The following is a 27,936-nucleotide window of genomic DNA, read 5'->3' as shown; positions in this document are numbered from 1 at the left end:
ATTAATTTCTTAGCAGTGGTTACGGATAGAACTACTGATTTCATAAATACTTGAGCAATTTTTTTTATTAAAAGACATATTTTGCTCACAGGAAATTTTAATAATTCAAGGTTAAAGAGGAAATAGTGTACTCAAGGCAAAATTTACCTGTACAATTCCTGTTGTGGGTACAGCACCAACTTGCTCTAAATGACCCCTCACTACCACATTACAGGGGTATTGTATAATGAACAGTTCTGGCACATTGTAAGGCATATTTATGCATAGGCCAGCATTAGGTCTAGGATTGGGTTCTATTTAGCATTTCATGATTGAGACAGTACAAATGAATGAGAAAGAATATCAGCTCTCCTCACTTCCAAACATATCTTGCTTAGGAGAAGGTGTCTTTACAGAAATAAAGACTGTTTTTGTTCCTTTTTTTACTCTGTTTATGTAGTGCTCTGAAAAACTATTAAGTGGAGTCTGAATAGTAGTAATAACTAACACAAAATGGCTCAATCAGTTTACTTTTTAAAAATTTCTTAGTTGCTGTCTATTAACATTTAATAATGTCAATATGCTTTATTCCTCCCCCTGGTGATTTTTCATCTGCACTTTATCCTTCTAACTTCACTCACCTAGTTTCACACATGAACCATCGATACACCAGATGGCCATTAGAAAGTTTAATGAGCTTCTTAGCTGTTCCATATGAAAGTGAGTGCACTGTATATAAAGCTAACAAATATATAATTTAATTTCTAATCACAGAACTATTACCCTACAAAATATCACTGTCCTTCAGCCCAAGCTGCACCCTTTAGTCTTTTCTCACCTAGCTATCCAACTTAACTTCTTCCTCACTTTGCTCCAGTTTCCACTTCCAATTTAATACATATCCACTGAATTTCCCTTGTAAGATTCTAAAAATGACCCAGATGTTTCATAAACTAACCTGCAGAAAAAATTTTCAAAAATAAAAACAATCCAGACAGATTACTTGATTCCACAGATCACACTCAACTGCTGCCTTAATTTATGATTACCTATTAATAACTTAAAGTTCAACTGAACCACAAGTTAAAATTCTTGACTCCCTTATGTTGACCTAAAGGGTTTTGTTCATATACAATGCCTTTCTGTCCCCTATATTTGTCAGAATGATTGTTCTCTGAATGCCAATAATAATATTAACAAATACAATAAAATACTTTGTCAAAGACTTGTCTTTTACTGTCATTTGGAATCAAACCTGGCACAATCAACCCCCACCACTTACCATTACTCCTTGAGGAATGCTTTGCTTGGCAGCCACCTGCTTTTGGTTCATCTTGAGTTTAAATTTGTTAAATTCTTCCACATGACTATATTGTTTTGGGATGTTCTTAAAGGTCTTTGTTTTGGTGCCACTGCTATTCTCTTTAATTTCTGTAAAGTCCTGGAAAGATAACATTAATATGACTTAAATATAGAAATTTAAAAATTAATTTGTATTTTCCCTAACATACATACCTGAAGTTCTTTACATGGGATTTTGCTTGTGAACACGAGATGGAAAACAGTCATTCAAACTTACTGACAACCCCACCCACCTGTCAGTTTGTACTCCAACTCTGCCTTCCAGCCCTGGTACCAGGGCGAGGGGTAGTTGAGGTGGGCTGTTAATGTAAAGAACTTAAGGTTTGTATGTTAAGAAAAATACAAATACTTTTAAAATTTGCTATTTGTTCCTACACAAATACAAGCCTTTGTTCTTTACACAGGTGACTTAATCATTGGTGAGAGGAATCTAGGTACTCTCTGAACTGACAGGTAGGTTTACCCAACCTAGGATATTACCTTCCTGGCCCGTTTATTGAGCAGAGGAAAGAACCCCATACCTCTAGCATACTGCACATATGGGATGTAGCAGACACTAGACTTCTGGACCACTAAGTAAAGGGTTTGTACACCATTACTCAATCAGGCTGTAAGAATGCATACTGAAACTTCAGACAATAACACAGGTAAATATGAACGAGCTTGCTTTATTGTCTATCCTCCTTTCCCCTTGCCAAGAGAGGAGGGGATCTTGCATCCCTTCACTGCCTATGAAAAGACCGGTGTTCAGTCAGAAATTTAGCCTGCACTCATGTCCGTCCAGCTTGTACAGTACTGTATATGGAATGGCACTCTGACTCTCCATTTACCAGAAAGGAGGGACGAAAAAGAGCGGGAGGAGAACCAGTCACTCCTATTATGTCTCCTGCCAACAGGATACCTTGATGAGGTGCTATCTGTCCCAAAAGGGAGCTGGTCTCACTATCCAACCCATTGAACAGCCACCACTGGCCCATGGAAAGTGTGTCCAAGATTAGTGGGCAGCATTCTGCAGGTAAAACAATGTGCAGGTGATCATACCCATACATCTCTCCTCACATAATACCTGAAAGCTGACAGGTTTCTACTGATTGCAATGTATAGGGTGATGACCCTACTAACATGAGCTCTCATCCGGGTGATAATTCTCCTTCCACACTGGAAGAGAAAATTCCTGCAGATCAACTTATAGAGCAAGGAGGTCAGCTTACTTAAAAAAAAACTCCATCCTCAACTTTAACACTAACCAAAGAGTTGTTGACACAAATCTGATGTGTTGAATTCCTTCCAGACAGTACTGCAGAACACATACAGAACTCAGTAGCATCTCACAAGAGTCACTACTGAAAAGCCCTTCAGTAAGGATAACGAGAAAATTTCAAACTGAAATGGCTGACAGTTCTGAATCTCACTGCAAAATTTGGGACACTCCGAATGAACAGATCTCCACCCTCCTCAATGCCATACACGCAAGAGCCCAGATGACTCGTCTATACCTATGCCAATGGCAGGGCCAAACAAGACAGCCTCTGTGTTCAGACATATATCTGGCTAAACAAGACAGCCTCTGTGTTCAAACGTATATCTGGCTAAACAAGGCAGCCTCTGTGTTCAGACTTATGTCTGACAACCCTCAAAAAGACTCATACAGGCTATGAGTCAAACTCCTAAAGGAGAGAATTATGAGCCTCCAGGGTTTGAATTCTTGAGAGAGAAAGACTGTTTTAGCTTCTCAGGAGTACAAACGGTCTCCCACAAAATGGTGAGATCCACTCCTAGAATCAAACCCTGGTTGAAAGTTGACCAAGCCTTTCAAAAACCATGGCAGAAAGAAGCTTCAAGGCAGAGACAGGTGAGCGAAACACCTTCACTTGCTGACAAGCAGCTCTGACCTGAGAGATACCTTGTCTCCAACACTAATAACTGGAGACAATTCTAGTCTTGCAGACAGCCGCACAAGAAATGGAAGTATCCAAGAACTCCACTGGAGAAAGAAGAAAGAACCCTCTCATCAGGGGAGAGGTTGGAAAGCATCCAGGCATGAAGTGCCAACTCTCAATGCCTGGAGATACCAGACTATGAGCAGCTGGATCCGACATTTACCTAGAGAGGAATATCTCTTACGACCTTGAACCACATAGCTAGCATGTCCAGATATTACTTGGCATGGAAACATGGGAAGTTCCATACCTCACCAGGAGAAAAAAGAAATCAACCTGATGTTGATTATGTAATAAAAGGTGAAATGGCAATAAAGACATAAGGTTCAAAGTTGCCTTCCAAGAAAGAAACTTTTCTCCATACTTAAATCAAAGCAAGCATGTAGAATAAAGAACCTCAGAACTCCCTGTTGGGAGTTCTGTTGGGCTGAGCAGTAGCCAGGTGTAAGCTAGGAACCAAAAAATTTCAAAACAGCTTCTTTACTATACAGGTCATTAGGGACCTTACATCCGTATTACCTGTCTCTGATTGCTGGGCTGGTGTCAAAAGGCTTTTAGTCCCTTGAAAAAGTTATGTCACTCTCCCTCAGCGCTTAGTGCCAATCTTCGCATCGCATACCCACTATTAAGGGTGAGGTCCCACTGCGAACCATGAATAAGCGAGGAAATGGAAGGAAAAGGGTAAAAAATGTAGGGGACTCAAAAGAGACCAGCACTCTCTTATGAACGGCAGCTGCAGAGAAAGAATGCCGCCCTTGCATTCCCCCTTCTCTTCTTCCCCTTACCACCTTTCTGAAAACGGAAGTGATTAAAGGTGAGACGAAACTCTCAACTGGAGAAGAAGTCTGGGAAACTCAAGGGAAAAATGAAGTTGAGCCTCCGCTGTCCTAAAGAAGAGAAGGCCAACTGAACATGAAAGTTCAATCACAGTACCTTTATAGGCCCGGAAGCTTATAAGGCAATGCCTGGCAAAGACAGATGCTGTTAGTCAGCTGCACCAACCCTGCTGCAGCCTCTACTTCATTCTGAAAGGGGTGCCCCTTTCAGCAGAGGGAAGGGTAGGGTTACTGTACCAAAACCCTGCAGAACAAGTGATAGATAACTAACAGGTACCTACAAGTACATACAAGAAGGTATACTTCCTATACTCAACACTGAATACAGTACCTCCCAAGCTTCCGAAAAACCACAACCGGGTCTAAAAAGCAATAGCGAGAGAAAGGCTACTGACTGATTCGGGCCATAATATCAACTGCACAAACCAGAAGGGCTAATGCTCTGCAATAATTAAACTGAATTTTTGCACCATGAAGACAAATCATAGCAAATGCAGGATTACCATGCCACAGACTGACTTCAGTAACTTATCCAAGAATAAGTTCTTTCCAAATTTAAAAGCATTTAAAAGCTGTAGCCACTGCTCCCATGTCACATGGCTTTACCTTCCATTAGATACAAATTAGCGTGAGAGTCCTTAACCAAAGACCTTGTCAAAAGGACATTACATTACTACTCATCGGAAGCCAGGTCTGGCTTCCGAACACAACAAACATACTCTTTACATCAGCTTTAATATCTTTAGTGTAATTCAAATAAGATCTGCAATTCAAACAAAATCTTATAAGTCCTTACTGGACCCACAAATGGGTCAAGCTCCTCAAGGCCCTAGTATTCCAAGCTGGGTAAAGAGAGTTTTGTAGGTAAGGGCCTACCCCTATAGACATTCTTAGCTCAAAATAAGGCAAAAAGAATTTCCTTGTCTTTTGCAAAGCCTACCTCAACAGATAAAGCTTGCAGCTTTCTCACTAAGTTGTAGCTAAGGCTACGGTGAAGTGTTTTCATAAAAAACTCTGTAAAAGGAGTTTGTTTCAGAAAGTTCAAAGAGCAGCACCATAATAAATTTAAGAATTGCATAAAGATTCCAAGGTAAAATGAGAACCAGAGACCTGGGAAACTCCATCTTAGCACCTCAAAAGACATCTAGATGTCTTTGTCCTTGTATAAGCCTAAGTGTCAAAGCCAACATGGCCCTCTAGCCTAAAAGGCTGCTACCAAGAACTTTTTCTCATGCTTGAGAAAAAAAGAAACCTGAGGGGCACAACGCGCAGGCAAGAGGCGCAGCACTGCAGTGAAATGCATAAAATTGCGCTAGGTGCAGGCGACTGGTGTGCCAAAACACAGCAAATATCGATAAAACGTTATTTCACTTACAGAATCCATTTGCACTTTACAGTATTATATTGATTTTATCATCATAATATAATAAAAATCAATCGTCCTAACATTTGTAATGTTGCCTGCTACCGAAAGAATTAGGAAAATAATCTTTTAGTTGCTAAAAGAAACCAATTTATTAATGGAATCATTTTAAATCTTGTACATAAAAGTTTATGATACAGTAACTCATGTTTCATTGAGAGAGAGAGAGAGAGAGAGAGAGAGAGAGAGAGAGAGAGAGAGAGAGAGAGAGAGAGAGAGAGAGAGAATTGGTGTTTATAAATGACGTCTCAGCACAGTAGCTGGGGATGAGACTTGACTTGACAGGCTGGGGAGGAGAGTATAACATTGTGCTGCTTACGTATGAAATTCGAATTTTATGTATTTTTACAGTGATTACAGACGAAACATCAACAGTGATAAAATATTCTCTTGTGAACTGTTATAATATGCGATGATCATAAAGTCAACTAAACTTGTAATGAAGTACAGTTCAGTAAATCAGAGAAAGAAAAAAATATGGCAACAAGTACCCTTACAGTAAAAACAATTACAAACATCGGGACGATCGTTTTTTTTTATACATATATTATGATGATAATACATCCATATATTACAGTACAAATGGATTCTGTAAGTGAAGTAACATTTTATTGATATTTTGCTGTTTTTTCATTGAAGGATATGTATGCTGAGAGAGAGAGAGAGTTGAACTGAGGTGATGAACACTGGTAAGCTGTTTTGTGAATTTGTGGGATTTTAATTTAGTATTTTACTGTATTGGTATTTTGCTTTGTTTACATTAATATTATTTGAAAATTAGTAAATCATTTTTTATCATAAAAAATGTATTTAGTCATGAAAATAAAATTAAAATACAGTAATTAGTGAATATTGCTTTGCAAAAAAAATTCGAGAATTAGTGAATTTTCCATGATATATTCGGAGATAAGTTCCACAGAAAAACCTGCGATTAACTGAAGCCGCAACTGCTGATCCGCAATCTAGCAGGGACCCGCTGTAACAGGAGGAAAACCTTGCAGGTGCACTATGAAACAACTGTTAGGAGTGGGTGGAAAGTAAGATGGAAGAAAGAGAATAAGAATGGAGGTACAGTAAAAGGAATGAAAAGGGTTGCAACTACAGCCTGAAAGGACACGCAAAGAACCTTAACTAATGCCTACAGTGAACCATGTGAGGTGCACTGGCAGTGCTAACCCCCTACAGGCTCTGTGAATGTAGGTATTGGGCAATATGACCTTGAATGCAAGCACTAAATAAAAGTGTTCAGTACTGTACATAAATCATACACTACAGCGCTCATGGCTTATCTCTCCTCAGGTACATAATTTTTAGATATTTCATGCATTAACTAATAATGTTTTCCATTACATTTTTATATAATTTCTCATATACTGCAATCCTAAGTATGACTGTAGTTATATGAAGTGTATAAAGTAAAAAATGAATGGTTCTAAAGGGTAGTTTATGAGACTTGGGCCACTGTGTAACAACAATAAGTATTGTAGCTACAGAAAGTTCTAACAAAACTATGTCAGTCTAAATTTGAAAAATTACAGCAATAAATAATTATAGGAATCTTTTTCAACACAAGCTACAACAGTGTTCCACAGAGAAAAGGAAATTCCACAGAAACAATATTTTTTAATCCAAATTATTGCATAAAACATTTGTTGTGGTTACAACTACAAGACATACCCTTATAGGCACTGGTTTCTCTCCATCCTTAAACAAAAGGTCATAAGCATCTTCCAGTTCTTCACAGTCTGCAGCTTCAACATCATTCTTGGAGGACTCTGGATTCCCTCTTGACAGTTGTAAACGTTCAAGTTCTGCAACAACTTCCTTCTCATATTCCTTATTAACCTCCTCTAAGATGTTTGCAAATCCTTTCCCACCTGTAGTTGCCAGAGCACACACATCATCCAAGAAGGTTGCAGGACCTGAAAACAGCTCCTCCATAGTTCTCTGAATCCAGCCAAAGTTTTCAAATGTTTCCTTCTGTGAATTTAACAGGTCCTCTCACTCCCTCTGGAAGCCTGTTATGATATTCAAATTGCTGCTTGTCTCATACTGGGTGCACATTTGTCTCTCATATCACTGAAAAATAAATGCTTGTAGTTATGATCTACATTCTCATTAGAATTGCACCATAAAACAGTATTCTCTTGTATTACTACATTAAGGAATGCAAATCTACAGATACATGAAATAAATTTATAAGGATAAAATACAGTACTGGGTACAGGACTGTATTAGAATCAAAATGACAAATTCTACATTAATTTGTATTTTTCATAGCTAAAAAACTTACGGTCTGAACATTAGGATAAAATAGCTAACAAACCTACAGTCTTAACATTAGGATAAATCTTCTGGCGCCAGCTGGAAACCGGTAAAAAACAATAAGAATTGTTTATGCAAGGAATTGGAGGCATCTGGCATCTGTCATGGAGAGGAGGTAGAGGGAGGCCAGCAACCCAACTTCAACCTTGTGATGTATTAGTTTTTCTTCCAGCCCAAGGTTAACTGAAAGAGGGGTGGCTAGTGGTGGGCAGTAAATGTTAAGACCACAGGTTTGTTACCTATGAAAAATACAAATTAATTTAAAATTTGTCATTTACTCATATGCAGAACAAACCTGGGTCTTAATTAGGATAGATTCACTCTTGGTGGGAGGTAAGAGAATCCTGAACCAACTGGAGGTTCAGCACACCTGGTCACACTTCCTCAATAAGAGAATTCAAAGGAAGGAGACCTAAGTCTCTGAGCTGTTAGATATATGTATATCTAACATTCAGACTACTGGGCTGAAATACAATGCAGAGATTCCCTGCACAGGAGGAAGTTAAAGCGCTAAATCTGTTCAGATAACAAACTAAGGTAGCCACCTATACAGGTTTGTTATGATTCCTCTTTCCCCTTGCTAGAGAGAGGAAGGGTTTGCTACTGGAAGGTACATTTGTATAGAATATAAAATACTCTAATAGTATCCGGCCAGTTCCAGCATATGATGGATCCATCTTCATGCTGCCCGTAGGTAATGAAGGGGAAAAAGGAGAAAAGAAAACAAGACCAGCCATCTCAATCATTCTCACTTTCATACCATCATCTTAGGCAAGGTATGAAATGTCCTGCTATAGGGGCACTGGATGAGCTGCACAACTTGTTGAGCAGCCACCACCGGAGCCAAAGAAAAAGCGTCCAAGGACCTGTGGGGAATGTCCCTCAGGTAGAAGGAAGTGAAGGTGGTTTGGCCTCTAATGTTGTGTGCTCTTGCATGCACAGTATTGGCAGTGGAACCTGATGATGAGGAGTAGCCATGCTTCAACACTTCACATACCCAAAACAAAATGGTATTCTTGGACACTTCTTAACGACCCTGCCTGTGCTAACAAAAAGTCTTCAGCACCCCGGTCTGAGGTGTCAAGTCCTTTTTAGATAACTAGGCAGTGCTCTGACGGGACAATGGAGTAATTCATCTGGATGGTTGTCAACAAAATCCCCAAAGGAAGGGATGGAAAAGGAGGCAAATCTGTCATCATGAACCGAGGGACTTTGAGCTTTAGCAATGAACTCCAGGACTAATTCGAAGGCTACAAACCCCCCACCCCTGGCATCTTTTCTATCAAAAGCCAGGCCACAGAGTTCGCCCACTCTCTTTGAAGAAGCCAAGGCTAGAAGGAAAACTGTCTTGAGGTCAAGTCTCTGTCCAATGACTGAGGTAGTGGTTTGATGGGGCTTGAATGAGACTGCTTAGCACCAGAGTCAGATCCCAGGAAGGAGGTTTGAGTTCTCTAGGAGAACAAGACTGCTCAAAACTTTTGAGCAGCACAGAGATTTCCCAAGAAGTTAGGTTCACATCTCTCAGACGAAGAACCAATCCCAAAGCAGCCCTGTAGCCCTTAATAGCAGAAACAGAAAGGTGTTTTTCTGTTCTGAGGAAGATCAGGAAATCAGCTATCTGCTGAATAGAAGTTCCAAGTGGAGAAAAACCCCGTCGATGACATCAATCACAGTAGACGGCCCATTTTCCCCGGCACATGGCTGAAGAAGATCTTCTGAGGTAACCTGACATCTGAGTTGTTGCTCTGTGAGAGAAGCCTCTCGCTCACAGGAGATACTGGATAGTCTCCAGCCATGGAGAGATAAGGATCCTACCGATTAATGGTATCTCTCTACATGAGGTTGATAGAAGAGATTGTGCCAAAGGGGTATTTCTTTCGGGACTGCTGAGAGCAGAGATAGCAGATCTGGAAACCACTTTGCTTGGGGTCACAAAGGAGCTACTGGGGTCATCCTGAGATTCTGGGAAATCATTACTCTGTTCAGGACATGACAGATCAAGCAAAAGGGGGGGGGGGAGATGTAGACGTCCAGGTTGTCCCAAGGATGTTGAAGGGGGTCCTCTGCCATAGCGAAAAGATCAGGGACCACTGAACAATAGACCTCTAGCTTCCTGTTGAACCTTGTCGCAAAGAGGTCTATCATTGGCCTCCCCCCACATATGAAAAAGCCTGTCTGTTATCTCCTGATGCAGAGACCACTCTGTCCCAAGAACCTGTCCCCGACAACTTAGCTTGTCGGCCACTACATTCCTTTTGCCTGGAATGTACCTGGCCATGAGGTCCACTTCATTGTTTATGGCCCATTGATGCAGCTGGACTGTTATCAAGTGAAGTTGGCTTGACACCAGCCCCTGTTTATTTACATAAGCGACCACTGTAGTGTTGTCCCACATCAGAACAACAGAGTGCCCCATCACCCTTTCTTGAAAATCCTGAAGTACCAGGGAAGCCCCCAATCAACTCTAGCACGCCGATATGAAATTGACTGTCCTGAGGACTCCACACACCAGAAGCCAGGTGTTCTAGATGTGCTCCCCAACCCTCAGAAGAGGCATCCGAGAACAGGTGAAGTTCCGGAGGGGGCGAATGAAGAGGCACTCCACTGTCAGGTTTTCGTTGTCTAACCACACAGAAGGTTGCTTCTAACTTCTGTCGACAGAGGGACCTGTAGCTGAGGAGAGTCCCTTCCTCGGGACCAAATCCCTTCAACCTCCATTGCAGGAATTGCAGATGTAGACAACCAGGAGGAACCAGTTTCTCTAGCGAAGTCAAAAGGCCTAGGACCACTTGCCACTGCCATGCTAGTTGTCTCTGTTTGGACAGGAAGGAACAAGCCACTGTCCTGAACTTCTCCATCCTGTGTACCAACGGGAAGACTCTTGATGAGGCTGTCTATGATCATTCCCACGTAAAGAATTCCCTGGCTGAGATGAAGATTGGACTTTTCAAATTTATCACGATGCCTAAACCGTGACAAAATTGGAGAAAACGACCCTTGCCTCAAATTATATTTTCCCGGGAATTCGCTAAAACCAGCCAGCAGTCAAGATATCTCAGGAGACAGATTCCCCGAGCATGAGCCCATGTCGACAGTAGGGTGAAAACTCTTGTGAACACCTGGGGAGCTGTTGTCAGTCCAAAGCAAAGGACTTTGGACTGGAACACCAGTTCTCCACAACTGAAGTGAAGAAAGTTCCTGAAGGAGGGATGGATAGGGATCTGGAAGTGAGCATCCTCCAGATCTATAGTCAGCATGTAGTCGTTGTCTCTGATGGCTGCTACGATTGTTCGAGGAGTCTCCACCCTGAACTCTGTCTTCCTGATGAAGAAATTCAATGTTGAAAGGTCTATCACTGACCTTCAATCGCCAGTAGCTTTGGGGACTTGCATGACTTGGCTGTAGAACCCTGGGGGAAAGATGCTTTACTGGCTCTACAGCTCCTTCCCCATCATCTTCTTCACTTCTTGGAGAGCTAGGTCCTAGACATAAGTGAGGTGAAGGAGAGGATGATCAGAGAGAGGAGGAGCGAAGTAGAAAGGAAGTAGATATCCTACCCGAAGGACATCTACCACACACGGCTCTGCCTTAAAACTCTGCCACGTAGCCCAATGGCTCGCCAGGCATCCCCCCACTGGTAGCAAAGAGTGGGGAGGGGTGCCAAATCTATCGTCTACCTCCCTGGCTCTGCCTCTATTCCCCCTTCCTGGTCTTAAATAGCAGGTCTGAAAGGGACGTTGCTGAGGAAGTTTCTTTGGAGACGAAGCAGGTCGAGAAGTCTTGTTCAAGGTAGCTGGTCTTATAGGCTTCTTGGGAAGAGACTGCTGATTCTGCCTTGGAATGTTTGGGCAAGAAGGAGCTGTTGATTTACTCACTGCTTGCTGGGAGAGATGATCATTATTGTCAGCTCGATGCCTGTCGATAGCCGTATCCAGCTGATCCTTTGAGAAAAGCAGCTGGGATTCCAAGATACTGCCATTCCTCAAGGACAATAAGGAGTCAACATCGACAGACCAAGCTACCTTGGAGTGGGCTGTGTCTCTTCTCATCAGCAGGATATTAGCCCACAAGTTCACTCAAATGGGTAACTTACGATGTAGGACGTAAGATGCACTAATGACAGTATTTCTTGAAGGAGAAGAAAAAATTCTGGCCACTGCTGTAGACCACAAGTCAAGCCAAGAAACAGTTTGGAAGGCAGAAAATGCAGTCAACTCCAAGGAAGCAGCTTCTTGAAAGGTAAGGGAAGGATTCTCTGCTCTAACCTGATCGAAGATCAGCCCAGGCTTCAATCGGACAACATCAGAGTTGACCTGTTTATTCATAAGAGGCACGAGAGGAGTTGCATAATATCTCCTATGGTGAGGAAGAGGAGAGGGGGAGAAACTTGAACGACCTGCTAGAACGAAGAGTTATCCCGGCCTGAAATCAAAGAATTTACATGATTCAGGGCTGAGTCTGTGTGACTGGAACAAGGTAACTCAAAAGATGTTTTTGAGTCCTTCAGTCCCAGCAAGGCTTCTATACTTGTCAGGGCAATCGCAGAAGGAGACACAGTCTTCTTAGAAAGATTGCTGAATTCATGAATGAGATCAATAACCTCTGCATAGGAAGAAAGAAACTCTTGATTCTCCAAATCCTCCACCTTCTGGACACGAGGATCCCCGTCTGCCTCCTCCAATAGATCCGCAGGGCTTAGTACCGGAGCATAGGATCTATCAGACCCTAACACTCTTGCAGGAGCATGAATGCCTGAAGTGGAGGGAAGAGAGAGATCTCGATCATAGCTCGAGACAAAGAAGACCTCTTCTCGCACGACGGACATGCATCATTCCGCAGTCTGGAACTGGAAGAGTTACGTCCGACGGACGCGGGAATACAAACGTCGGCCGTGGTCTCTCCTCAAAGATCGCGAATCTGGTGAAGAACCGCAGTTGCATCCATCTCCATGGCCATGACTAGCCACATGTCCATATCTATCTTTGTGGCCACGCCTATTCACACGTCTACGTCTGTGAGAATCAAGGGAGGAATCACAATTCCTTGTGGTAGAGCGTGATCTGAAGTGAAGGCAAAACGAATGTCTAGAAGGCTAGTACTGACTCATCTCCTAGAGGGAAACTGAGAGTAAAAAGGTTTTAAAGGTATAACAGGCGGAAAACTTCACTGTGCTGTGAAACAATTGTAAGGAGAGGGTGGAAAGTAAGATGAAAGAAAAAGAATATGAAAGAAAGTACTGTACAGTAAAAGGAATGAAATGGGTTGCAGCTAAGAGACACAGGGATGCAGCAAAGAACCTTAAGTAATACCTACAGTGTTCCACATGAGGTGCGCTGATGGCACTATCCCCATATGGGGTACAGTACTGTGTCTGCAAAAGAATCAACTAGCAAGTATTCAGTTATGTAAAAAATTTTTCCAATTTTTTGTGATTCACATGATGTTCCTAGGCATACAGTAACATGCCCTTACTGTACACCCAGGAACACCCAAATGAAGGAAGGGATTGGATTAAATTTTAAATATTGGAATGATTATTTGCTGGGAATACACAGTACTGTACTGGGTTATTGTTGTTAGAAAGTGGTTAAACGATGCCACCAATTTAAAATTCTAGACCCACTGTGCTGGAATGAAAGCCAAGGGTATGAGAGACAAGCAACAGTATAAGGGCAATGTAACCCTTAGTCTCACTCACAGCACTGTCTTTAATCAAAATCCCAGTACTGGAAATTCTTTTTACACAGTGTAACATACAGTGGTAAGTCTTGTAGCCTAAATGAATTAACTCCTGTATTCTCCAAGACCTAAAATTGTACTCAGCGTAATCTAACCAGTATGTGTAGCATTCATCATGTCACCTCAGTTCAAAGATAAATACTCGACCAGTGATCCACCTAAAAACAATGCAGTATGCTGTACTACACTGGTTCTGTCCTATTCTGGCATTTCAAAAATACAAAACTTAATTTTAAACAAATGGGTCATAATATAAGATTTAGATTACTGTTTTCAACTGTGCATCAATTACCAAGTGAATAGAATTGCTTTTAAGTTAACCTGGAATCACAACAATAACAGTCATGAAACAAGCCATTTCATTCAGGTTCCTATACTAACAAATGCATCTTCACAATGCCAAGATGTAAATAATATGACAATAATCACAGTTTTTTAAGGTAATTTGTATTTTTCCATGATTTACAAACCAAAGCTGGAATTGGGCACTAAAACTTGGTAAAAAGTAATTAACTAAAGGGGTAGGTGGGTAAGTGAGGGGAACCTGCCATTATCAAGCACACTTTCCTTTGGCATCTGTGAATACGCGAGGTGGTTAAGGTGGGATTATAAAAAGATAGGGTCTTACACCTATTAAAAATGAAATTTTTATGATAAAATAACGTTTCACTTATACTTACCCGGTAGTTACATATAGCTGTCGTCTTTGACGTCACGGCAGTATTCAAATTTCGCGCTTAGCGCTATCGTTCGTTAAAGGTGATCCCTCTACCCCCGCCTCTATCGGGTATCGGGAACCATCCCAAGAACACGTCATAAGTTTTTGCCCAACTGCCCAGGTGAGGGAGGAGGGAGGGTTATGATTATGTAACTACGGGTAAGTATAAGTGAAACGTTATTTTATCATAAAAATTTCATTTTCACTTATACAACTTACCCGGTAGTTACATATAGCTGATTGGCACCTTGAGGAGGTGGGGCACTGGCAGCTAATAAAATTCTTGGAATTATCTACTTGCAACAAGTTAGACATAGGTTCCTTACCTTTAAAGGTAGCTGACTCAGTGGTTACTGCCTCTGTAGTCTGCTGGCCTTTATATTGTGCCGAGAGGATATAAGGGATCCGTGTGTCGGACACAATAAAAAACAGTACCTGCCAGAGAACATGGCTGCGACGGACAAGTCTGATGCCCTTGATCAGGGCGCAGTACAACGAACAACAAAACGAGGGATCACCTAACATTACCATAAAACCAATACCAAAGATTAAAAACTGGAAGATACTAACACATCATGTATCTCCAGGCAACCTTAAAAAACAACAACCCCAACACCAAGGTGAAAATGTTAGTTAAGGAGCGGACTTTTCACCCCTCCCCAACACCGTGTCAGTCGCAATAAAGGGCCCCAGCGCACTGCACTCTTCAAAAACAGTTTGCACGTCCACTAAATAATGCGATGCAAACACTGACTTGCATCTCCAAAAGGTGGACTTAACCAAGTCCTTCACAGATAAGTTTCTGCTAAAGGCTACAGAAGTCGAAACCGCTCTAATCTCGTGCGCTTTTACCTTAAGAATACTCATCTCCGAGTCAGCACACTGCTCATGAGCTTCTTTTATCAGGCTTCTCAAAAGAAAGAAAGGGCATTCTTAGAGAGAGGCCTAGAAGGATCTCTAACCGAGCACCAGAGGTGGTCATTGGGACCTCTGAGCTTCTTCGTTTCTCTGAACGTAGAACTTGAGAGCTCTCACAGGGCAGAGGTACCTTTCGGGTTCTTCGGGACCGACCAATTGGGAAAGGTCCCATTTCGAACTCTCTTGGCCAAGGTCTAGACGGGTCTTCGTTCTTGGCTAAGAAACCAAGAGTAGACATACATACTGCCTTCCCTTAGCAAAGCCTACTCTTTCGTCAATCGCATGTAGCTCACTTACTCTCCTGGCCGAGCCAGAGCTACCAAAAAAAGAGTCTTTTTCGTGAGATCCTTCAAGGAGATGTTCGCCATCGGTTCAAAGGACTGAGACCGTGAACCATCTCAGCACTACGTCAAGATTCCACGCCACTGGTCTCTTCTGGTCTCTCTTTGACGTATTAAATGATCTAATCAGATCTGAAAGGTCTTGACTCAAAAGACACTTCAAGACCCCTATGTCGAAAGACCCGAAGCTAACATGGCTCTATACCCTTTAATGGTAGGCACAGCAAGCTTTTTCTCTCTGTGGAGGAACAAGAGAAAATCGGCCATCTGGGCTATAGACGCCAAGAAGAAGACACGCTTCTCTTCGACACCAGGACCTAAACTGTGTCCACTTAAGCCTGGTAAACATTGTCGGAGGATTCTCTTCTTGGCTTCGCGATAGCTTCCAAGCCTCTCTTGAAAAAGCTCTCTTTCTGATGAGTCTCCTGACAGTCTGCAGGCGACAAGATGAAGAGCGGACAAGTTTTGGTGGAACTCTGAAAGTGCGGCTGTCTGAGTAAATCTGGTCTCTCTGGCAGAAGTCTCGGAAAGTCTGACAGTAGGTTTAGAAGGTCCGGGAACCACTCCTGGACGGCCAGAATGGAGCCACCAGAGTCATCCTTACGTTTCGATGGCTTGAGAACTTCGGAGATTACTTGCCGCAGGATCTTGAACGGGGAAAGGCATACAGGTCCAGGTCCGACCAGTCCATGAACATTGCATCCACGAAAACCGCTTTGTTGTCTGGAACTGGAGAGCAGTAAAGGGGTAGAGTCGTTTTGTCGGGTTGCAAAGAGATCTATGAGCGGACGCCCCCATATCTTCCAAAGCTCCTCGCAAACTAGGGGATGTAAAGTCCACTCGTTGGATAGGACCTGGTTCTTTCTGCTGAGAAGGTCCGCTGCTACATTTTTTCTCCCCTGAATGAATCTCGTTACTAGTCTGGTCCCGATCTCCTCCGTCCAAACTAGAAGCTCCTCGAGGTCTCGTAGAGGGACCACGCAGTGAGTGCCCCCTGTTTCGAATGTATGCCAGAGCGGTCGTGTTGTCCGCCTGGACCAAGACGCATTTGCCTTCCACTTCTTTTTGAAAGGCTAACAGGGCTAAGTGAACCGCTTTTAGTTCCCTTTCGATTGATGTGCCAGTTTCTCTCTTCTCTTTGCCACTGGCCCGAAACTTCTTTTGTCCCCATAGTCGCTCCCCAGCCCTTGTCCGAGGCGCCGGAAAAAGAGTTAGGTCTGGGTTCGGAAGCTGAAGAGGAAGTCCTTGTGACAGCCTTCCTTCTGACCTCCACCAACGGAGGCACTCCTTTATCTTTTCCGAAATGGCGATGTGAAGGAGTCCGGGAACTGTTTCTGGCCACTTCTCTTGCAGGTAAAACTGCAGTGGTCTCAGGTTTGCGCCCCAGTTTTACAAACTTCTCCACTGAAGTTAAAGGTTCCCACGAGGCTCATCCATTCGTTCATGAACAAATCTTCCTCTGCAGAAAGTCGTCGATCTTCTGCAGGCATGAGGCTATCCGTTGGTTGGACAGAAAAGCCTGAAAAGTCTGAGAGTCCAGACTCACTCCCAAATAGACAATCTGCTGACTGGGAGTAAGGCAAGACTTCTTCTCGTTGATAATGAGGCATAGAGACTTCGTTAATTGAAGAGTCTTTGATAGGTCCTCCAAACAGCTCTCCCTCGAAGCAGCTTTGAGTAGCCAATCGTCGAGGTACATGGAAACTCGAATTCCTTCCAGGTGAAGATGTCTGGCTACTGACAACAGGATCCTTGTGAAAACTTCATGGGGCTGTCGACAGACCGAAGCAGAGGAACGGAACTGATAAACCTGTCCTCGAAGACGAACCTCAGGAACTTCCTTGAAGCTGGGTGTATCGACGTGAAAATAAGCGTCTTGGAGGTCTATCGAAACCATCCAATCCCCTGATGTAAAGATGCCAAGACCGACTGAGTTGTCTCCATGGAGAATTTTGTCTTCTGAACGAAGACATTCAACGCACTCACGCCCAGGACGGGTCTCCATCCCCTGATGCTTTCGTAACCAGGAACAGACGATTGTAGAAACCTGGAGAAAGAGGGGCATGAAGCTGTTCTATCGCTTCCTTCTCCAGCATGGCTCGGACTTCTGAGCGAAGGGCGTCTAGTTTCGCGGAGTTGTGCGAGCACGCCTGTAAAGAAACTGGAGCCTCCACTAAAGGAGGTTTGGAAAGGAAGGGGATGGCATATCCTTCTTTTAAAACTTGGATCGTCCAAGGGTCTGCCGAGATCTGTTGCCACTCTTGCCAGAACCTTTGCAGTCTGGCTCCTACAGCTGAATGGAGGACAAAAGGTTCATTTCTTCTCTGGGGCCGTCGAGGTTCTAGGCGTGGCTTTGCCTTTTCCTCTGGCCCTGCCAAAAACACGTTTAGAGGGTCTTCCTTATACTGTCCATACGAGAAAGCGGGGGACGAAACACCGCGCACAGAAGCGGTAGAAAGCACAGGTCTCTTCGCTTTTTGGCAGACTGCGACAAAAGATCCTGGGTTGACTTCTGGGCTAACGCCTGGGAAATTGCAGCAACTAACTCTTGCGAAATAGATGAGCCTTGTTTAAAGGAGAAAACAAGAGAGCCGACTTCTGGCTTGAAGAAACACCTTTGCTAGGAAGGAGCACCAAAGTTGCCTCTTTTTGAGAACCCTGTCGTAAATAAAGAGGCCAGTTCTACTGCACCGCCGCAGATGCCCCTATCCATGCAATCCACTACTCCTACCACATCATCCAAGAGCTCGGAAGGAAGATTAAAATCCTTAATCTTCCTGGCTAAGGCCGCAATCGCCCAGTCCAGGAAGCTCACATTTCAAGAGTCCAAATACGCTCTTGAAAACTTGATCCAGTTCGGAGGACGAAAGAAGACCTTCGCAGAATTAAGTGCGGTCCTCCCATTGGCATCCATGAGACTGGAGAAGTCCCCAGCGGAGGCAGCCACACCCAGGGAAAACATTTCCCAGTCTCATACCAACCCGGTTACGGAAGGAACGACGAGGAGGGGGAAGACAGAAGACGTTCTTTCCATTTCCCTCTTCTCGCCAGCCAAGCATCCATCTTCTTAAGGCCTTTCTTCGCCGAGACGGACAGGACAAGTTTGTAAAGTCCGAAGAAGAAACAGAAGCCTTGTCCCTCTTGTACTGGGACCCAGGAGACGGAGGAGCCGCAGGCGAGAACGAATCAGGAAGTTCTCAATAAAGAACTTCAAGAGCTTCTTGTAGGAAGAGAGTTGCGGAGACTTCTCCTCCTTACACTGCTCCTCTAAGCCCGAGAGGAGTTCGTCAGAAATTGGGGATAAGTCCAGCTGGACAACATCTTCATCCAAGTCTCCTTGAACTGAGACTTGAGTTACACGAGCGGGGCTGGCAGGCTAGTGACATATTCTTGCTGTGTCACCGAAAGAGTTTGAGCCTGTTGAGGAGCCATCGGAGGCGCCAAAGGAGGCGCAGTTGATACAGCAATCAAGGTGGCGCCAAAGGTTACGGAGCCGCTGTTACCACAACGACAGGAGGCGTCAATGAAGGCGCAAGCGGCGGCGCTACCGAGCGGCAGACATAGTCGCCGAGGCGGGCGCCGCTGGTATCACAGGAGGCGCCAAAGGAGGCGCAATCGGCACAGCAGCCAAAGGTGGCGCCAACGGAGGCGCAAGCGGCGGCGCTACCGCGACAGAACGAGGAGTTGAGGTGGGCGCCGCTGGCATCGAGGAGGAGCCAAAGAAGAGACTTGATTTTTAGACAAAAAGTTGTAAAATCGAGTCCAAACGGGCGTTAATTCCGTCAATCACAAGCTGTTGAGGTTCATCGAATGCTGGAGCAGGCGCCACAGGAACAGGAGCCACAGGAGTCGCTGGCGCTAAAGGAGCAGGCCTCTCAGACGTAATCGCCTGATAGGAGGATCCGCCGATAACGAATGAGACGAGTCCGACGAAGAAAGCCTCTCGGTTCTGCCCAAAAGCTACAGGAGGGGAAGGATCCTCCAGAAGAGCCTTCTTCTTAGGAATCTTCAATGGAGAAAGCAGACGAGACCTCTTCAAAGGTCTAGAAGAGTCGCGAAAACGCCAACCTCTAGGGGGGGAGGAACTCCAACTGATCCACTGACACTCTCCGCTCCTCACCTCGGTGGTGAGGGCCAGCAGCCTGGGAAGCGGCAACAGGACTGCTTGAGGGGGCAACTACATCGGGAGCAGGTCCCACTCACCTCCTTTCGGCTTTCGGCATGCCTTCTCCCTGGAACCTGGGAGCCTGACAGGGCCTAGACCTGGGAGCGTGAATGGGCCGAGAAGCTACTCCTCCACAACACTTACACAAGGCACAACACTCGCATTATCACTGCGGTCTACTAACCGCTGCAAATTGTCCCCCATTTTCTGCATGGAAGACATAAACGCATTAAGGACTGACACGGTATCAGGATTGGGAGAAACGGTGTCCGGGGTAGGTAAAACTACAGGAACTACAGGGGGAGCAGGGATAATAGGATTTACAAAAACCTCTTGACTACCTCCTGACCTCGAAGACCTAGAAGAGGCCTTCCTAATCCTATCTCTTTCTAGCTTCTTCATGTACTTCCCCAAAGCACTCCAGTCAGACAAAGTTAGAAGTTCACACTGTTACAAGTCAAATCAGCAGAACATTTTTGCCCCTGCATGAAAAAAAGCACGCAAGTGTGCGGATCTAGACTAAGCTTAACAAGCCTGGTTTTGCAGCCTTGCTGCAAAACCGGATACCACTAGAACCAGAATCAGACATACTAGTCTAACTAATAATAACTCTCAAGCAATAACTAGCGCCAGCAAAAAAACAACAAACCGAGTACTTCACCAAAAAGGAATTAGAAGTTCGAATTGTTGAGAAATACTACCAGCAGCAGAACCAGATTACCGGTTCGGCACGGCAAAAAACTAATGGCGTGTTCTTGGGACGGTTCCCGAGCACCCGATAGAGGGCGGGGTAGAGGGATCACCTTTGAACGATAGCGCTAGCGCGAAATTTGAATACTGCCGTGACGTCAAAGACGACAGCTATATGTAACTACCGGTAAGTTGTATAAGTGAAAACAAGTTACTACAGTATATACATTTGGAATTTGTTCTCATGAGAATACAAGCCATCACCTTTTAAGTCGGAGACTCCTTCCCTGGGCAGTCTCTCAACCAACTGGCAAGTTGAATCTCAATCCAGAAATGCCCTCCTCCTAGTCATGATCACCGACATAGGACAAATGACTCGTGTAACTTCCTATACAATCTGGCAAAGGGATGCAAGACAGATAGGACCCTGAGCCAGAATGAGATGTCTCTGAACTTCACTCTAAGTAAACTTCTGAGAACAAGTGCTGTCATAAAGACAAGGTAGCAAAGGTCAGAAGGAAGTAAGCATCTGGGTCAATCATAAATGGATGGATTCAAATTATAGCTTTGCCAATGGCCTCATCCCCTTATTTAAAGGAAGAAAGGGAGGGGTCACACATTAGGAGCTGAAACTTTAAAATAGGATGCCCAGCTGTGAAGCCTATCAGCATCATGGCCTATCCAGCACATACTCATTCTTGCAGAAGAAGGAAGAAAGGCGAGATAGCCATCTGCTCATATATTCAACTTCAAGCCTTATGCCAAGTGAGTACCTTATGCAAGATGCTTTTTTTGTCTGAGAGGAGCTTGAAGACTAAAACCTGTTGGGCAGCCACCACAGCTCCTACGAGAAGGCTCCAGGAACTTTTGGCAACATCCCTTGGCTAATATGAAGTAAAGGTAGCCTGGTGCTTCTAGACACCTGCCCTCATTACCTGTGAACAGAAAAGTTCAACTAACATCTCGGGACAGGCCCCAAGTCCTGGCTTCGTAAACTCTCACCAAGACTGGATAGATGACTTCCTCACAAGACAAAGAGTGTTTGCTTGATCACTACATGAAGCCAGATAGAAAGGGAGTTCTGGATACCAAATTCTTGTGCCTGCCACTACTACACAGCGATCCCAACACATCCTGCTTCCCTCTAATAAATTCTCAGAGGGAGGGGGCCAAGAGATTCTTTGGTCTCTTATGAGAAACTGATTGTGTCCTGAGTTTAATACAAACTCATGAATGAGAATAAGAGAAATCCTTAGCTCTCCAAAAGCCAGATAAGATACAAAAGGCTATGCAACTCATCCACATGCTACAACATGGGTAACATAACAGAACAAGTCAAAGGCAAGATCTAAATTAGATGCCTCCCCCCAGTGCTTTTTGGTGACCAAGTTTAGCTGTCAAGAGTTACATCCAATTTCAAAAACAAGGACTGTTCAAAACTTATACTGGCATAGACAACTATACCAAGGAAGAGAGGTCCGTGTTCTTCAGCTGGAAGATCAGGCTCAAGAAAGCGCATTAGATTTTACTGCTAAAATTGAGAAAAGCTTGTCTACATGGTTAACAAGTAAGTCTGCAATCTGCTGAGAGAAGCCATCCATAACACTATTTGGAGAAGGACCACTTCTTTGCACATGGTTGTTGAGGTTACCTTAACATGTATTGCTAACTGAGATGAGTAGGCCAAAGGGAATCTCTAGGCACTTGTACATAAATGCAGTTATCTGAGATCTGGAGTGAAAAATACTCAGTGTATCAAAGTGGTGGGAGGAAAGCTGAAAATATTTTGATGTCCAAGAGACTGCTGGAAGGTGTTTTCCAAGGCAGCTCTGGCTCAGAAACGGAAGAGCAGAATCCCTGGAGCTTCCTTCATCCATATGTCTAACAGGTTGACTTCCCTTGTTCACCGAAAGAAGGTGCTCACTCAAAGTCCGATGGAAATTCTTGTGAGAGGGCTTACATAACCTCCTCTTCTTCCCATGGAAGGAGGAAGAGGCAGAGGATGAGGAGGAAAAGCTCAAGGAGGAGGAGGAATAGAAGATACACAGTTGCGCTTCTTGACCTTAATTTTTTCCACAAGTCTTACTCTCCTCACTAAAAGAGAGGTGTCAAGGCAGAAGGCACCATTGGATTTGTCTCAGCACACTAAACAGGGAGAATCAAAACAGTCCTCATCTTTTGGAAGTAAACAGGGGTATACTGTCTCATGAGAACTCTCAGAAAACCCTGTGTCAACTCTGCCTACAGCAGATGTCCCTTAAATAGGTTAGCAAATGCTGTTGTCAAACTCTGATGAAAGAAGGTGCTTACTTGAAGTTTGACGGAACTTCTTGTGAGAGGGCTTCCGAGACTATTTCTTCTTTCCACAAAAGTAAGAAGATGCAAAGAAAACAAAGAAGATATGAAAAAGCTTGATGAGGAGGAAGAGGAATAAGATAAGCTCTTGGACTTTTTCACCTTACTCCATCACAGACTCTTACTCTCCTCAGGAAGCAGTGTCAGAGTTGTAGGCTATAGCCTGTACCTTGATACTGCTGGGTTATCCACACAGAGACAGTCCCTAACATGAGGCTCAACAGTGTTGAGTTCCTTAGCAGAAAGAGCAACAAAAGACGGATCACTCAGAATACTGAGCAGAAACATCTGTCAGTACTCCAGTTCAGCTGCCAATGAAAGATTGGTAGATGGTGTTGAATCATGAGCACTCACTGCTATGAGAAAGAGACCAGCCAGCAAATAACAAAAATCAATGCAGAAAAACAAAACAGGTTTCACTTCACCATCCTTGCTGAACAAAAACACAAATCCCAAACATATAATAATAAAGATGAAAGGGCTTCAGCTCGAAGGGCAATCAGATCATAGCATATATGTCTTATCTCAACCATAGCTGAAAATAAACTGCCACTCAATAAGTAGTTAACTATCTTGCTACCAATTTCTACGACAAATTTCAGTATGCCATGTGGGATACTCCAACATAAAAAGTAATGCTTTGTATTTCAGTAGGTACAAAACCATTCAAGTAAATTTAAAACCCTTTCCTTGTGATAAATTGTCACTAATGTATAGTTACTGAAGCAGTGGTGTGATGCAAAAATTATTATTCATCTTTTGTTTATATTGATGCCATGTCCATTATGAATTATGAAATTTAGGCAATAAAGCAAAGCACTGGAGCACTTTCAGTCATACTTAAAATAGTTACAAGATAGTTGGAGTGGTTGGACCAGATACAGATCCAGAAAATTACTGAGACGAAGTACACAAATCTAAAGACAATAAAAAGAGAAAATGCCACAGTTGCACTAAGAAATAATTTTGAGAAGTTGGATAGCAGGATTGAAGAAAGCAGGAATAATAGAGTAAAAGGCTAAAAAGTGAACGCAGCTCAGAGGTGAAAACAACCTTTAATAAATCATACAACACATGAAGTGCACTGACAGCACTATACTGCCCATGAGGGCTAAATTAATTAGAGCACCACTTCAACCCCAGTTTAGACTTTACTCCTCTGTCTCCTTTCCTCGTGCGTAATTCCAATGTGGAATATTTTATCAAAACCGTTTGCTTCTTTATTAATTCTTTGGTACTGCAGATGGTAATATGTCAAAGTATATAATACAAGGATTTTACTCCAGCAAGAACACCATATTCTAAGCTGTACAGGTTTTGAAAATGGCCATTAGCCTGAGATTTTGCCAATATAAGTGATTTTATTAAAATTCTTTATGCTACTTCAATGAATCTGACATTCACTTCTATTGGAAATGTTAGCTTAATATATTACATCAATAATATAAACCTAATAATCATGGGGAACCAGTCAGATTACCATTGTCTTAAGCCTTATGGTTCAAGCTATTTTGATTGGGGAAAGCTGCTTATTCCCTATGTGATTCCTAGTAATGAAAATAAGCAAGGGATACATGCTAACAAAATGTTATTACTGAATTACAGCCCTCCTGGCCAGGTTAGATAGGAGGGGAATAAACATCCAAGTTCAGTGGAATATGGCAATCCAGGTTAGGTTTGGATACATACTCATTTAACTTTTTTACATTCTTCAATTTAAATACAGTATTCTTGTCTCTCACTCTGGTCCCTATGCCTATTTACTGCCAGACCAAATGGGGTATCAAAATTACATAAAAAGGTTTCAACAGATAAATTTTTGGCCTTGGCTAGTTCAAATTTAAACTTGACAATAAGTAATAGAGTACTTAACTTTTGGGCTATATATAACTACTCCACACAATAATATATAGGCCTCTAATGGGGTCTGGCCTCTGGTGAAGTTTCACCATATATACCCTAGCCTAGGCACACTTCGAGCCAATGTTACTCTACTGCAAAGTGCAATGGGTCCAGACTTTGCTTGCCTACGAAATGTTACAGAGAATTACCAACCTTTGGGCTACTACATAACTACTCCACGCAATAATATATAGGCCTCTAATGGAGTCTGGCCTATGGTGAGGATTTACCGTTCTGGGGATTGGTTAGGGAAATCTATTATGGTAATTCTAAGTATTAGCTACACGCCTCTTTTTACCTTGGAAACTGGTTTTTTTCTACACTTTCAGGGCTTCTGACACTGGCAGTCCATTTGTTTGTTGTCGGCCAAATGGAATGTCCCTTCGCCGTGTTTAGCACTGGCCCAGGGGTACCCATATGTTAACAAGTTATTGTACTAGCCAGACAGAATATGAACCTTATGAAACAGACATACCCGTGCTCTGTCTTGTGAAGATTGTGTATGGAAACCCTTTGTTGGGTGGACTTCGGGGGTTAATTACATTTGTGCAACAAAAATTGAAGGTAAATCCATAATTAGCAACGAAAAAACTGTAGAAAAAGTCAAGTTAGAAGGAAATCGCGGCACGGAGCTACTACTTAGATCTACCTCTATTATAAAAGGAACCATACTAACTTAACATTCCCTAACCTAACCTAACTTAGTAGGCCGTATTACTTAGTTGGGGGGCTCCCTGGTAACGGAAACCACCTTTTACCAAAAGTTCCCCTATAACACCTCGCATGTGCGACAGTATTCCAGGATGGCCAGCATACGAAAACATAAACAGTTCTGAGGTTAATTACGGTCGACCAACAAAAAAATAAAGGCAAATTATAAGCAACCAAAATACTATAAGAAAAGTCAATTTTAAAGGAAATACCCGATGCGGGGCAAATGCTTGGTTCTACCTGTGGTATTGCAAAAAGACCACAATGAGTATAGACTAGTCTTAGGCTAGATCAGATACTGAAACAACATGGGTCTATTCACTGGATACTAACCACAACTCATTAACCAGTACGCTATCTTAGTAACTGCTTCGCCTACAAACCTTGCTAAGCTCACTACAGAACTTAGATTTCGAACTCTGAATCGACCTACTGGGTTACACTTTGCTTGCATGAGATCGACAAATTAAAGTCTTGAAAAATGGCTCTTAATATTGACATAATACTGTTTACAAAAAGACTGGGTTTTAAAAATGGCGGTTGAAACACCACAACAACATTTGTTTACAACTACGGCAAACGTAAAACTCACCCAATACTCATGCTTTAAAGAAGGTAAATAACAATGTCGCTAAATACAAACAAGCAAACTCAATGCATTACCATTTTCCGAAGATCAATCCCCGTCTCTCATCTTGTACCACGTACTATGCAAGAACGTTGACCAAACCCCCAATGGTACAGGTAAATCTTGGTTAGCTCCTTACCACGTGGTTTTACCGTTTTTCTCCTCCCGTTGGTAACGGTGGCCAACCTCATTATATGTTTTTCTAATTTAAAAGACTTATAATTTATTTGTCGGCTATAAATGTATAATTATTTGAATCTTTTTTTATCAAATTAATGCAATTTAGTCTCACTTCAAACCATTACAACTTACAGATACCTCATCATAATTTCCTAATTAGCACCTGCAATTCTATGCACCCGTCTGGTCCTTAGAAGATCCCATCTCCTATACCCTTTCCAAAATGTATAGATCTCTGGCGTGGTTGTCTGGGTCTTTCGCAGGTAAGGCATATATGCCAAATGTATAACAACAACAGCGAGATAAAATCATTTCTCCCATTACAGATATCAAATAAAACCTTTTTCGTTACGCAGAATTCCAAGTCTATTACATAGGTTCACGATTGATAATGTTTTTAAGCAATTACAAGAAACGGAATCAGAGTTTCTATCGATATGGCATCTCATTTTGGTGGTGTTGCCAGTACTACACACGGATCCACGTGCGTTTAAATCCACGGGTAAAAGCAGCTTGTATTCTCTAGGGAGCACTTTCGGTGGTCACGGTCATCGGTATTATTATGTCTGGAGGCATTTCTCGTTTCTACATATACCTTGATTTCTTAACATCGTAGGTAAAGAATAAATTGGTAAGCAAGGAAATATGAAATAAAGCATAACAGTAAGTTTGGCAAGAGAAAATAAACATTCGTATACAGACAGATCTCTGTCTGTCTCTCTTAAGAAGGTTGATGGGCGCAAATTTCTCTTGGAAAGGCAAGATGTAACTGTAGCTCGGTCAAGATTTTTGAGAGAGATGAAGGTCGCAAGGAGTCAGGGCAGAAATTCGTGTATCTCGACGAAACTTGGGTCAATCAAAATTACACTGGGCTCAAGTGAAGTCTTATATGGCGAAAAAGAATACGTTCAAACTGGCAGACCTTAAAATTTTAGTGCAAGAAGCATCGAACAATGTCACGGCGGAAACTGGAAGAATGCAGCGAGCACGTAGAGAAAATTCAAAAGAGGATGCCCGGCAAGATGTGGCTGTAGACAAGTTGGTTGACAGTTTTGTCATCAACATAGCTGATAGCTCTGATGACTAGTTTTCTGAATAAATTATATAAAAAGAGAGATTAGGCCTACAAGGGAAACCTCTCTCGAAAAACAAAACGCACCTTGACTTTTACCTCAGTGGTGGTGTGGAAAAAGTTTGATTGAAAAAAGTAGTCTTTTAAAACTTAAGATGATCGTTACTCCTCGTTATAGATAATATATAGGCGACAAAGAAGTTTATTTTAATTGTATTTGAAAATGAACAAGAAATATATCACCTATTTCTATAGCATTAATTAAATACTTTTAAGTATCTAATTGTGTAATAATGATAAATGTACATCTATCTACAAGTACTGACAAAATAGATAAGGTGATCATATGTAAAAAAACCGTAAGATTTAGAAAAGAGAGAGAGCAGGGCGGAGTAGGAAGGAGATTAAAGTGCCTGAAATCAAAAGCCCCAAAAATCTTATAAGTATAGCCCTCAGGGTTTGTCTCGAAGACATTTAAAGGTCTGTCACACACGTGTCAGTAGCCTGTTTTCGTAAAACTGGCAACAGGGCAGATCTTTAAAGCCTCCTTGAAGATCTATTCGTCGTGGCAAGAGTATAGCAATCCCTCCACCCCGATCTCTCTCTCTCTATCTCTCTCTCATTTTCACTTGCTCTTCAAAATGTTCATACG

General features: G+C 42.7%; 2 protein-coding genes across 7 annotated transcripts in view; one reads left to right on the top strand and one right to left on the bottom strand.

The window, feature by feature from the left end:
- LOC136828012 (uncharacterized) overlaps positions 1 to 26,219 on the bottom strand; it is a 34,236-nt gene extending 8,017 nt beyond the window's left edge. The window contains exons 1-3 of one of the 6 annotated variants that reach the window (XM_067085628.1): positions 26,068 to 26,219; positions 7,218 to 7,619; positions 1,262 to 1,420 (exon numbers count right to left, since the gene is read on the bottom strand). In XM_067085628.1, coding sequence (XP_066941729.1) covers positions 1,262 to 1,420; positions 7,218 to 7,481 — 423 coding nt within the window. In that variant the 5' untranslated portion in view covers positions 7,482 to 7,619; positions 26,068 to 26,219. Of the gene's footprint in view, positions 1 to 1,261; positions 1,421 to 7,217; positions 7,620 to 25,616; positions 25,707 to 25,737; positions 26,001 to 26,067 lie in introns of those variants that run through there. The other 5 variants (XM_067085629.1, XM_067085630.1, XM_067085631.1 and 2 more) reach the window with 5 other exon arrangements.
- LOC136827750 (putative leucine-rich repeat-containing protein DDB_G0290503) overlaps positions 1 to 27,936 on the top strand; it is a 187,007-nt gene that overhangs the window by 118,849 nt on the left and 40,222 nt on the right. The gene's annotated exons all lie outside the window — the stretch shown is intronic.

This window comes from Macrobrachium rosenbergii, chromosome 42 (assembly GCF_040412425.1).
Source record: "Macrobrachium rosenbergii isolate ZJJX-2024 chromosome 42, ASM4041242v1, whole genome shotgun sequence".
In the NCBI taxonomy this organism is placed as follows: Eukaryota; Metazoa; Arthropoda; class Malacostraca; order Decapoda; family Palaemonidae; genus Macrobrachium; species Macrobrachium rosenbergii.
The sequence above is the reverse complement of the archived record's forward strand: the minus strand, read 5'-3'. Positions and strand labels throughout refer to the sequence as shown.